We start from the raw sequence: 12,527 nt of genomic DNA on the forward strand, positions 1-12,527 counted from the left end.
GAGGCATTAAGGTGTACATTGATGGTCGGTGTGCTGGGAGCAACAGGGAAGGGGATTGCTAGGTCCTGTCTCATCCAGGGCATGAGATACGTGCCTGGGAACACAGGGCATGGAGGCTGAGTCCTTGTCTCCTTGAATTCTTATTTTTTTACCTGAAGCGATTCACCGTGAAGGATGAAAGAGGCCAGGACACGGATGTGTGTCCGGTTAGTGGAGAGTTGGAGCCCAATTAGCAGCTAATTGAGGTGCTTTAAGGCACAGAGCACACCCACACTGCAGCAGCTTCTAAAACCAACTCGGTTTTTGTTGCCACTTTTCTGTTATTTCACTAGAGCAGTTTTAAGAGTGGAGGTGTTTTGGGTTTTTTTGTTGTTAGCTGTGATATAAAATAAAGCTTGTGCACATGCATGATTTTGCAGCTGTTCTCTCCCCGGGCCGAATCCCAGAACACTATCAGTCCCAGGTGTTTTGTGTTCATCTCCTCTGAGTGAGATACTGCTATCAGGATCTGCACCTCTGGATACGGCAGGGAAGGGGCAGGGACCAGATCTACATGGCAAAGGCATTAACTTTCTGCTGCACATCGCTGCCTGAGTGCTCAGCCAGATAGCCCTGCACATCCCACAGCCTCAGCCCGCACTGCTGGGGGATGCCGGCCCTGGGGGATCCAGAGCCAGCTTGCCAGGGGATGTTGCTGGGTAGGTGTCCCTCAGCTGCTGGCTGGCAGGGCACTCCTGAAGCATTTATAAGTGCCTCCAGAAACTGGTTTTCAGGAACAGACATCCCCAGAGGCCGTTTCATCAGCAATCAGTTTATTTCAAATGTATCTAATTGTGACTGGAGGCTGGAGCCCCGTTTGCCCTCCCCAAACTGGAGGTCACCTTCCAGAGATGGTCCTCACGTAGGTTTCACAAACAAACAGCAGGGAACAGCCCTTTGATGCTGGCTTTTACCAAAGGTAATGCACAGGTGTAGGGAAGAAAAAGGGGCTTGTGTGGCTTGGGGAGCCCAAGACGCACCTGTACCATGAAAATATCCTCCTCAATAATGCTCACTCCATCACCTTATGGCCTTGATGGCAGAGAGTAGACTCTGTGTGGTTTTGTTTTGTCCTCTGCTCCAGTGGCACATTCCTCAGGGCTGCCTCTGGTCTCAAGGGAGGATCTGGGGTGAGTGCTCAACCAGGCAGGTGGCCAGGGCCAGGCCAGGTCCCATGGCAAGGCTGTCTCCACAGTTAGTGTGTGCAGCTTCTGGACATGGCAGTATGAGCTGGAAGTGCATGGAAATACAATCTAAGGACAAGTATGAGGCACAAAAAGATATCCCTGTTATCAACAGAAGCAGGAATGAGTGGTGTCTGCCTGTGCTGGAGCTGGGGAGCTGAAAAAGATGCAGGCACCATGTGCACATCAGTAACTTGACAGCAATACAGTTTAGGAAAAAACTGACATAAGTTTTGGATTTTATTCATTCGTACATTATTTACAGCAGTTGCTTTCATATTACAATTCTCTTTCATCTTTTCAGTTTTCACTTATAAAAAATTAACCAAATAAACCTTATATAACCAAATTTATCACAGCAGGTCTGGTTAATTTTCACAGTTACAGCGGCCATCAGGAACAGAACTTAAGTACCTACAAGTCATTTGTCCAGAGCACCTCGCCTGCCCCTGCCTGAGGACACCCTGCTGTCCCTCGGGAGCTGGCTGGCTCCCGGGGCTCTGCGCATGGAGAGACCTCGCTGCAGCGGGGTCACGCTTTGGAGGCTGGGGCTCAAAAAGCCTGAAGCACACCAAGGGATAACTCACACACATCTTAACACCCTGCCACGCCAGGGGAACGGTTTGCATTGCTACCTTGTTGGTATGCAAACAGCTTTCCAACAGAGCTGACTCCTGCTTCCCTCCACAGAAAATTAGTGTAATTGATTCTGCTTTCTGCCATTGCTGAGCCCCAGAAGTGCACTAGCAGAATATGCTGGGTTACAAGACTGCAGCAATAAGTGTTTACCTTCCTCTGTGTGACTCTGACAGCTCTACCTTATGTCTGTCTCTCCCACCAGGAATGGTATTTGCAATAACTCACCACCTTTAACTGTGGTGAAAAACCTGCACTGCCTAAGGGCTCACAATGACTCAGCTCTAGGGACCCCACACAGGCAGGTTCTCTGCCAAGGTGACATCCAGTTCCAGAGACTGATGGCCTTCCCTAGTACTTAATCCTGCTCCCCAGGTGCAACAGCACCCCTTAGGAACACACTGCTGGCAGCGTGCTCCTAACAGCATCACCTGCATTAACTATCTTCCTGGGCTCTCCCCCACATGCTCTTTTGCTTTACAGTGATAATTATTGCTGTTTTAGAATATGTTCGTTTTTCTTTGAGGACTTGTAGCCACTTCCCGTTACAAAGTACAGTACATACTATGCTGAACATAGAAAACACAAGACTCATTTCACATTGGTCTTGTACAATGGTGAGGAGATGCAGAGTAAAAGGCTGTTTGGGGAATCCAAGTTTCTATTTAGGTGTGAGTGAGTAAGCCACTGCCTTAAACATGAGCAGTTCTGGGAAGCAATTTAGCCTGTTTGGTTGTTATTTTTTTTTTCTAAACTGACATTGGACATTTTCCAAATGCATACCACACATCTGCTTAACACTACCAAAAATATTATTTTTTTTTCCTTTACTGCATTTGTCTCAAGAAGACTTTTGCTTTAATAAAATAACACAAGCACACAAACTGCTTAAAGCTAACGGCCCAGCACAATCATAAGTACAACTCACAAAGCAACTGATGCTTTGTTAAACCTAATTACATTAAAAAAAAATCAAATATACATATTACAAGGCAAAAGGATTAAGCTTTGGAGGAAAAGAAATTGGAAACAATATTAGCTGTAAGTTCATTATGTTTTCATCGCAGTAGCTTCTGCATTCAAATGTGTTACTTGTAAATAAATTTACAGTTACATTATTTATTTGTTATGCTCTTGGTCTCACTAGGTCTGTCTTCTGCTATTTAGATGTTAAAAGCATGTTCTCTCCCACAGGTGGCCATTGTGCAATACAAAGACAGCACTGAACAGCAATTTTAACTCTGATCAAACTCCAAATGCTGACTTGGAGCTTGTTATTTTAAACAATACTGTATTTTGACTAAACTCTCAGTTGTTCACATTAATCTCCTGATTATTTTCTATGAAAGGTACTCCCAAGCACCGTGCAGGTAGCAGGTTTTGGTGGGAGATAAGCATAAGCTCTGTTGTACAGCCTCTATGACTGAGGGATACAAGAGCACACCAATTTTTCCTCAAGATTCTATGTGGATCTATTTTGAGGGAGAAAAAAAAATAAAATTTTCCTTTTGCATTTTAAAGCTTATTTAACAGTTAGCATTACTTCATTTTCTTTATGTGGTACAGTATATTCCACTGCAAGACTCCCGTTAGTGTCAAATTAAAATGCCTTTATTAAGCTTTAAGTAGAGTGCATACCAAGAGCATCACACCAGCACTAATGAAACACAGGCCCCAGCACACCCAAAGTGAGATTGTTAATTTAGACGTAACCAGAGCTGGTTCCTACTTTTGTGTGTTTGGCAATTTGGAAGTCCCTGCAGTCAGTTTTATCCATTTGCACCTCAGCCAGCAAATCCAGCAAATTAAAAGACAGCAGACTTGCATCGCATATGGGTGTGGATCAGTGAGCAACAGCAGCAGCAAGGATTGGCACAAGGTTCTGCAAAACCACAGTTCCCTTAGGAATTCTGACCACAGGACTTTCTGTTCTTCCAGTTGGCCACAGCAAGGACAGGGCCCAAGACACCCCTGGCACCAAACACTTTCTGCTCCTGCTGCAGGTGTGCAGCACCAGGACCTCACCAGGCACATCCCAACCTCAACAGCCACTGCTGACCCTTAGTCCTGCCTCTCCTACCCAGGGACTAGTAAATTCTGACATCATGACCTAAAGAATCATCCTCATTTCCCATGGGGCAGAACGCAGGGGTGAAATGACACCAGGTCCCAGCCCCAGGGACAGATGTCCCCAGGTCATTTGCTCCCTGCATTTGCTGAAAAGCAATTCTGAAATGAGTCCTGGAGACTGTACCCATGCACAGGACCAAGAAGCAGGATCACTTCTGGAGAAAGGTAAAGGCTTTCTGAGAGACAGCATCCCACATCACATATGGGGACAGAGGGGAGGGAAAAGAACAGCTCTCCACTGATGGCAATGCCCTGAACTTTTCTGCATCTCCCAGCAGACACAGCTGCCTTTCCTAAGCATCTTGCAGGTGCTGCTTGCTTCACAGAGGGAAAACAGCATGAATTTACAACAAATACAAATTTAAGGATTTCAAGTTAGATTAGAAACCACTTTTTTGTTGGTTTGATTGCTTAGCATTATCAGCCTGGATCTGTTCAGGGGCCAAGCTACCCAGAGAGCTTATTGCCAAATATGACATGTGCTTGAGATGCCAGTTTGCTCAAGATGTGGAGGGAGTTCCCACTCACTCCACAGGGAATGGCCCAGGCTATACCGTAGGGCTGGGACAACCCCAAGGCTGTGGACCTCAGCCACAGAAATGCAAATTTTCCCTATTTTCCTGGCTTTTTTTTAACTTTGGGACACAACACCTAGTGCTTTCCTCAGGAGTAAAGGCTCTGTCCCAAGCCCCTCCAAACAAAGGACACTTGAGCAGTGTCTAGTGCACAGGGATTAGCAAAACAGCTCCCACTCTAAGGAGAGAGCAGCCAGGTGAGGAAACTGCATCTCTGCAGGCAGCACGAGGGCAGGGGGCTGTGACAGCCCACCTGCACTGAAAGCAAGAGCACCTGTGGGAAGTGCCTTCACACCTCTAATTCATCCTCCACCTAAATCTGGTCTTACTTAACCACATTTACCAACCTCGGGCTCAAACCCAAGAGACACTCCACTCTTCCTCACACTCCTGCCAGTGTTGTCTTTGGGAAGAGAAACCCCCAAAAGAAATCAGGAAAATCCCATCTTACACTGATGTGAGTCTCTGTTGGAATCAAGACTCAAGGACTGGTCAGGTCCAGGTCCAGGTCACCACCTCTTCTGCTTGGGACCAACCCCACAACCACCTTATGCTGCTCCTCATGCACCCAGCCACTGAACTGGGATGAGGAGAGTCAGGAGACTCAGGCCCAGAGAAAGGACTGTGCTGATCTTTTCCAAACACTTTGTTTAAACCAGGGCACCCTGAAAGATGCAGAGCAGAAGGCTGGATCTGCCAAAGACAGCTCCACCTCAACACCCTGTGAGCTGCATTGTGGTCTGGCCACACACTTCCCTGGCAGCAGGTGAGCCTGGCACGGTCCAGAACCCATCAACCCTGACCCCAGAACCGTGCCTGACCTGTGGCATTTAGGGAAACTTCCCATGAATGCAGACAATACAACAGTATCACATGGTGCTTTTAAGCCCAACCTTGGCAGCTCTGGGTGGGAGAGCAGCAACAACACAGGAGGTTGTGCACCCCTGTCCCACTGCTGCTACCAGGGATAGCAGCCTGTGCCATCTTCCAAGGAGAGCAAATCCCAGCCTATTTGGCATCCAGCCCTTTCCTTCAGAAACAAGCTGTCCTAGCTAGAGAGCTGGGAGCAACCAGCTGGATTTTTTCCAAAAAGCCCGGTCACAAAGCAACTGGCAGAAGCATTAAGGGAATAAATTTTCTTGGCAGCTACCAGCCAAGTGGCAACATCTCAATCCTTATCAGTGCATTTCCGTGTGCTGGGGAGGAGTGCAGGCAGCACCCCCAAAGCCACACCTTTCCAAAGCACCTCTTCCCCAGGAAACTATTATGTACAGATACTGGAATATTATCAGTTAAAGTTTACATGTTTTAGAAGAAAATACTGGTAAACCTGATGGTACACTTCTCTGTCTGTGGGATCTGGTGGGATTTATTCCAGGTTTGGATTTTCTGACAGGATGTGGAGTTTTACTTCAAAGGCACAGGTATCAAATAAAACCAGCAACATTAGTTTAATTAAATAGCCTAATAAAAAAATTAATGCTCAATTTAGCCTTTACATATTCCTCCCTTTCTAAGAGACTAGTTTTTGCTTTTTGTTTTTTTTTACCCCTCTGGAAAGGTTTTAGTGCAGTGATTATATAGCAACAGAAAAATAAACTAAAAAAGGCACAAACTTTTGTGTTTTTTCTTTCAACTTTTGCTAACACTTTATATTTGTCTGTTTTACTTCGGTTAATAAATCACTGAATGCAGCAAGAAAATATTCTGCCGATTTCTGTACACTATACAAGAACCCCTACCAACAGTACATTATTTCAGCTTCAGGAGAAATGTACAGCATAGAAAGACTTTTAAAAATATAGTGCCCCATACAGAAATTTTGTTAATTAAATTCATGGTCTCTTGCTACAGTGTCCTTCACCATCCTCATTACCCCCTTATTGCTGGGACTCTGCCCCTCCGACTCCTCACAGGCTGGACCGAGCCCAAGCCAAGCACTGAAAGGGCAATTGGGGTTGTGCCAAATGGCTCCTCCATCCCCAGCATCAGTGCCTGGCCCATGGCCCTGCAGGGATGGGCTGAGCCCCGTCCCCTGCTCTCCATCAGCATCGCCGGCCACGTCTCAGTGCTGGGAAAGCTTCCAGCTGGAGAGGAAAGGGCAGCTCCTGGTAGGAGCAGGACAGACAGCACCCCATGTCCAAGGTCTGTGCTGGCTGTCCCCTGATCTGCCCCAGGGCTCCTGTCCTCTCCCCACAGCCCAAGGCTCCTTCCTTCTGCGGCTCTCCTGCTGACTCTTGCATTGTATTTGCAAGCGTGGTTAACACATGCTCTACCCCTTCACCAGCTTCATCGTGATGAGGTGGGGGTTCCCCCTCACCACATGCATAATACTTCATAAAATAATCGTTTTTCCCAGTAACTGAAGGGGTTTTCCCTTTAAACATATTAGCAGAGCCAAACCCCTCTACCCACTCGAAATTAAGTGCAGCCAGAAATGGTTTTCTGTAATACCTCTGATACCACGCTTTAAAAATTAAAACCTACCAGTCTTCTTTTTTCCCAAGATGTAATTCATGCAAAGTTGCTATTTGTTTAAATAAGTTATAAAAGTTGATATCTCAGGCTAGAAGAAGCTGTAGTCTTGGTTATTCTTTAGTTGGCAGGCACTGTACATACATACCGGGTACAGACACATGCCGAATCTGCTTTGCATTGCTTTTTGCATTGTACAATTCACAAATCTGACATCATTAAAGCAGTTAATTACCTTTGATGGAAGGCTGCAGTGAGGCCATCTACATTTATCAAACAAGCAGCTGGTTAAGATAATAAGTACGCTCCCCCCCACCCCGGCGCTCCCCAAAATGCTATTATCTGTCACACGTTGCTTCTCTGAAGTGGTGAGATTTGGTGCGCACATTAATGTGCAAATGTGTTGCCATAGGAACTGCAGCCTCCATTACGCCTCAACGACACCATTCAGCAGAAGCCAAAACTAAAAATAACAACAACAACAACAAAAAAAATAACCCTTAAAAATAAGATGAAAACAAACAAAAAACCCCCAAAAGGCAGCAAAGAGAAAGTCCAACGCACATGCGGAGTCTGGCCCAGGACTGCAGGTTACGTGTGGCTACGGAACAGCGCAGGAGATACTTAGATCTGATCTTAACTTCACACTATGGTACAATGGGGCTCAGTTCAGCCGGTCCGAGTCTGTGCTGGCTTAGGAAGGAGGGGGAGGTGGAGCGGAGTCGTGGTTACCGGATGCACCCGGGGTCTCTCAGACATTTGGCAGAATGAGGCACATCCAAAAAAAGTGCAACACCAGTGCCGTGGTGGCAGTGCGATGTGTTTGAGTGCGTGCACGCGCTTTCCTCTTCATGCATTGTAGCAAGCGGGTTGGGGCGGGGAGGCAGGGTGTACCCCCCACCTTTTCTCTGAAAACTATTAACCAGTAGATTACTGTAAGAGGAATGCATATTCTACTTACTGATGCGTGAAATACTGAAAATTGCATTCAAGTAATATTTCTGCACTATTATGAATGCATCTCACTATGTTATCTTACACCTGGAAAAGGAGAGGACTATGTACACCAGAGCAGTTGTACTATTTTGCAGTAAGTTTCTGTGCTTTACGGAGGTACCTGGGAAGGAGAGGCCGCTGCTCCACTCCACCCCGCTGGGTTGCAGGACTCCCAGCACCACCACCTACAGCATGCGAGGAAGGGGCGCTGCTCGGCCGGCCCATCGAGCTGAACGGAGCAAACCAAAACATGACGTGAGGGTACAAAAACTCTAACCCAAAATTGGTAAATCAATGGTGATGAGAAATAGAAGGGTAATTTATTATTTTTGAAGGGGGAGGAAGGGGGAAATTTTTTTTTGTTGTTTTTGTTTTTTTTTGTTTTGGTTGGTGGGGTTTTTTTTTATTCTTCCCGCAGCTGCAGGCGGTAGCGGTGGTAGCGGACCTGGAAAAACATTCTCTCCAGTAAGGAGCGTGTCATCCCTGGCAGGGCATAATGTTCGACGACACCCACGTGCTTGAACCCCAAGGACTCATAGAGCCTGTGGGCTGCCATCTTCACGGCCGTGGTTCCCAGCACGACGGAGGAGTAGTTGTTGAGCATGGCGAACTCCAGCACTTTGCGGCCCAGGGCCTTGGCGATGCCTTTGCCGCGGTAGTTGGAGTCGACGGACATGCGGCGAAGCTCCACGGTGTTGTCTTCCTCGTTGCCCCGCGCTGCCACGATCCCCACCACGTTGCCGTCCAGGACGGCAACCCAGAAGCAGGAGCCTGTGGGAGATAAAGCAGCACATGTAGTCATCAGCCACCCCCAGTGGACAAGTGCCCATTGCCAAACACTCGTCTGGGAGCAGGGCCTGGGGTCCAAAACCACGTCACACGTGGGGAGTAATGACCTCCATAAATAAGGATCAAACACACTTTTTCCCTGACAGTGTGACAGAAACGTTCTTTTCCCAAGGAAAATGCACAGAGGCTGCAACCTCCTATCAGGGGATTGTAGAAAGTGAGAAGGTCTCCAACGAGCCTCCTTTTCTCCAGCCTAAACAGTCCCAGCTCCCTCAGCTGCTCCTCACAGAACTTGTGCTCCAGACCCTTCACCAGCCTTGTTGCCCTGCTCTGGAGATGCCCCAACATCTCAGCATCCTTCCTAAGTTGAGTGTCCCAGAACTGGACACAGTCCCCAAGGTGTGTCCTGACCAGTTGCTTAATTATCACTCAATAAAGTCACTATTCAATACAGCAGCCAACCATGGGCACTGAGAGCTCTCTTGCCCAGATGAAAAGCACTGACTTTCAGTGCTCTGAAGCAATATATCTTGATCCAGAGGAAGAAGACCCCATGACAGGAGAAACCCCTGGTGTAGGCAGTGGCCTTCTTCCCAGCTACTAAGCAGAAGAGAACCTGACTTAGGCAACACCTCCATCTTCTTCACCAACCCTGCCAACTGCTCCAACCCAAATGCACAGCACATCTCTGTAAGACCAGAGTTACACAGCCCAAGGGGGTGCTCAGGGGGACAAAGGATCACCCCCCCTGAAAAAAAACAAACCAGTGGAAACATGAGTAAGACAATTCAGTGTACTTTGTCACTGGAGGAGAGCAAAGCATGGGGTGGTGGGAGGTGCCTTTGCAGCTGCTGTAGGAAAAATGCACTTTGTGACTCCATGAAACCATCTGAAAGAGACGTCCAAGGTCTTCCTCACTTCCCTGTGGCACAGCTCAGCTTCCAAGGAAAAGCTGGCTACAAACAAGGGGTGGGGAACCAGCCCAGGTTCACCTCAGCACACCAGGCTCATCCCCACATTCAGAGGAATGTGCAGCTCCAGTGATGTTCACTCTTGTTCCCACTGAGCAAGTCATCATGCTGCTGCTATCTAGGTCAACAGCTAATTTTTAAAACACCAGGGCCCATCTTGACCCATTTATCATGAACAGTGAAGATGTCTCTGCTCCACTGCTGCGTTGACAGTGCAGCTTGTTCCCTGGTGCTCACTTGGATCTCAGAACGTGATTTATTCAGACACGACCCCAGACGAACACCTACAGGCACTGAAATCAAGCAGCCACCCTCCCTCTGCATACAAATTGCAGGATAGAGAGCTGACTGCTGGTTTTAAAGTGCTCATCACGTGGTGGCTGAGCCCAACTCACTCCCCAGCACCTCCATCACACCTCTGGCCACACGGCGAGCACACCAAACGTAAGCCCACAGTGATCCCCACCCTACATGCATGGCTACCACTCCTGTGGTGTAGCTCCAAAAAGGAAGTTCAGGAATTTCCCCATGCTTGGGGAGCAGGAGTGGGATGCTTCCCTGGGGCAACCCCCAAAAGTGCCAGGAAGCAGCCATCAGCTGGTGTCTGCTGGGCCGCAGTCGCAATCACATCCTCCTCATCCAGCCCTATCCACAGCAGCTCCTCCTGGAGCTGCTTCTTCAGCAAGTCTGCCTCATTTCCCCTCAAACCAGAGAAATAACCTAGGTTTCTTTCAACCCAAGGTTACACAATTGCTTCCACGACTGCTTCCCACTTTTATTCCTTATTTTCTCTTCTTAGCAAGCACCTCTTCTCTGTGCCCACCAAACCTGAGAGGCTGCTAAAGCTCGCTCAGCAACACTTCCCACATTTGTAAAATGGCACGTTTCTGGTACTTTGAGGTATTCTGAACACTTGAAATCCAAATCTGGACATACCTGCTGCCACAGAGCCACCAAACCCTTCACATTCCCAGCCCCTCTGACCACCCTCCCTACACCTGTCCATCCCAACAGGGACTGGACCCGGTTGCAAGCAACATGACAGGAAACCTGCATTCCTTGTTAGTTTTTACTTATAATTTTAAAGCTTAATTATAATGATTTTGAGTTCAACACAGAAAGAAATAGTATCTGGCACATCTCCCAGTGTGTGTTGTGCACACAACGCTTATAATTAGCCACAGACAGGACACATCTGCTCAAACAATGCGAGTTGTATCCAGCTCTCCTTTAAACTATGGCCATCAGTCCCCAAGACTTCTACCCTGCTGTCCTCCTCATGTCTGCTCTAAGGATTACCAGCAGCCAGTTCCTTCAGTCTACTAAAGACACCTCAGTTCCCAAAGGTGGCTACAAGCCCAGGAACAGCTTTCCACCATAGGGCTGTCAAATCCCTCCTCCAGGCAGCTGTGTTCCATTTGGATGGGAACTTGCAACTGAAAGCTGTCCTGGGATCACACCACATGCTGCCCACCTTGGGCTGGGACTTCCTCTCCTCTGGGAAAACCCTCCAGTTTCACAGCAAGAACCCCGAAGGTCCTTAGACTGCTTTTTACCCAGACTCAACTAGATGACCTCTAAAGGTCCTTTCCAACCCAAACTATCCTACCCTATGATTCCATGTTTTCCACAATGCCAGCCAGCTGCAGCTCCTCACCATATCCACTCTTCCAGCAGCACTTAATTCTGGAGCAATGTGGAAGCACCCAGGAAAAACCACCTTGCACTGCCACATCCCCGAGCAGGGAGAGGGTCTCCTCATCACCTTTTCTGGACTGAGGATACCAACTCACAGCATGGCTTGGTTTTGCACTTTTTCATACCTAGGATGAAACAAAACTAACTTCATCTCAGCTGTCAGTAATGAGCAACAGCCTTGTTTGCAGCGCTATTATTAGCAAGAGCTGACGTTTTACTCTCTCACATGCTATCTGAAAATAATCACTGCTGCAAAGATAAACACAGACCCTGACAGCTACAACTCTCTCTCCCTGCCCTTCCAGGTACTCATCTCATGGCAGCATCTCTGTCTTCGCCTTCACCCTCACTTGTCTCCATCTTCTGCCAACCCATCACTCTATGGTCATCCAAAGCCCTTCCAGCTCACTCCAGGATCTGTTCTTCATGAGCATCTTGCATTTAACCACAGCTGCCCTGGGAACACCACTCTGAAGCACTGGAGGCACTTTCCAGAGGCCCTAGCTGTTCCCAGCCAAACACCAAGCACTCTCCCCTGCCTCCCTCCAGGCTGCCAAAAGCAAGCTTTCCTTTCTCCACTTCCTCAGCTTGCTGCCTCTCACCACACAATCTTGACATTAGGAACGCCCAGACAAAAGATACAATAAAGGAAGAATTTTTTTTACCCATGAGGGTGGTGAGACACTGGCACAGACTACCTAGAGAAGCTGTGGCTGCTTCACCCCTGGAAGTGTTCAAGGCCAGGCTGAATTGGGCTTTGAGCAACCTGCTCTGGTGGAAGGTGTCCCTGTCCATGGCAGAGGGGTTGGAACAAGATGGTCTTTAAAGGTCTCTTCTAACCAAAACCATTACATAAAAAACCAAAAACACCTTGTGATGCACACACCTATGAGAAAGACACAAAATATCTGTGATGTGCATGCCAAGGAACATGATTTTGGTCAGATGTGATTTCTCAGCTGATGGCTCCCAGGGCCTGAAAGCACACCAGATGGCACTGTCTTTCTGCTCCAAATTTAAGGATAGTTCCCAGC

At 47.8% G+C, this 12,527-nt stretch overlaps 1 protein-coding gene across 1 annotated transcript in view; it reads right to left on the minus strand.

The window, feature by feature from the left end:
* Nucleotides 1-1,432: 1,432 nt before the first annotated feature.
* The window catches only part of NAT8L (N-acetyltransferase 8 like), a 32,824-nt gene continuing 21,729 nt past the window's right edge, over nucleotides 1,433-12,527 (minus strand). The window contains exon 3 of the mRNA XM_015625797.3: nucleotides 1,433-8,806. Coding sequence (XP_015481283.1) covers nucleotides 8,439-8,806 — 368 coding nt within the window. The 3' untranslated portion in view covers nucleotides 1,433-8,438. The remainder of the gene's footprint in view (nucleotides 8,807-12,527) is intronic.

The sequence above is a fragment of the Parus major genome, chromosome 4 (assembly GCF_001522545.3).
Source record: "Parus major isolate Abel chromosome 4, Parus_major1.1, whole genome shotgun sequence".
NCBI lineage: Eukaryota > Metazoa > Chordata > Aves > Passeriformes > Paridae > Parus > Parus major.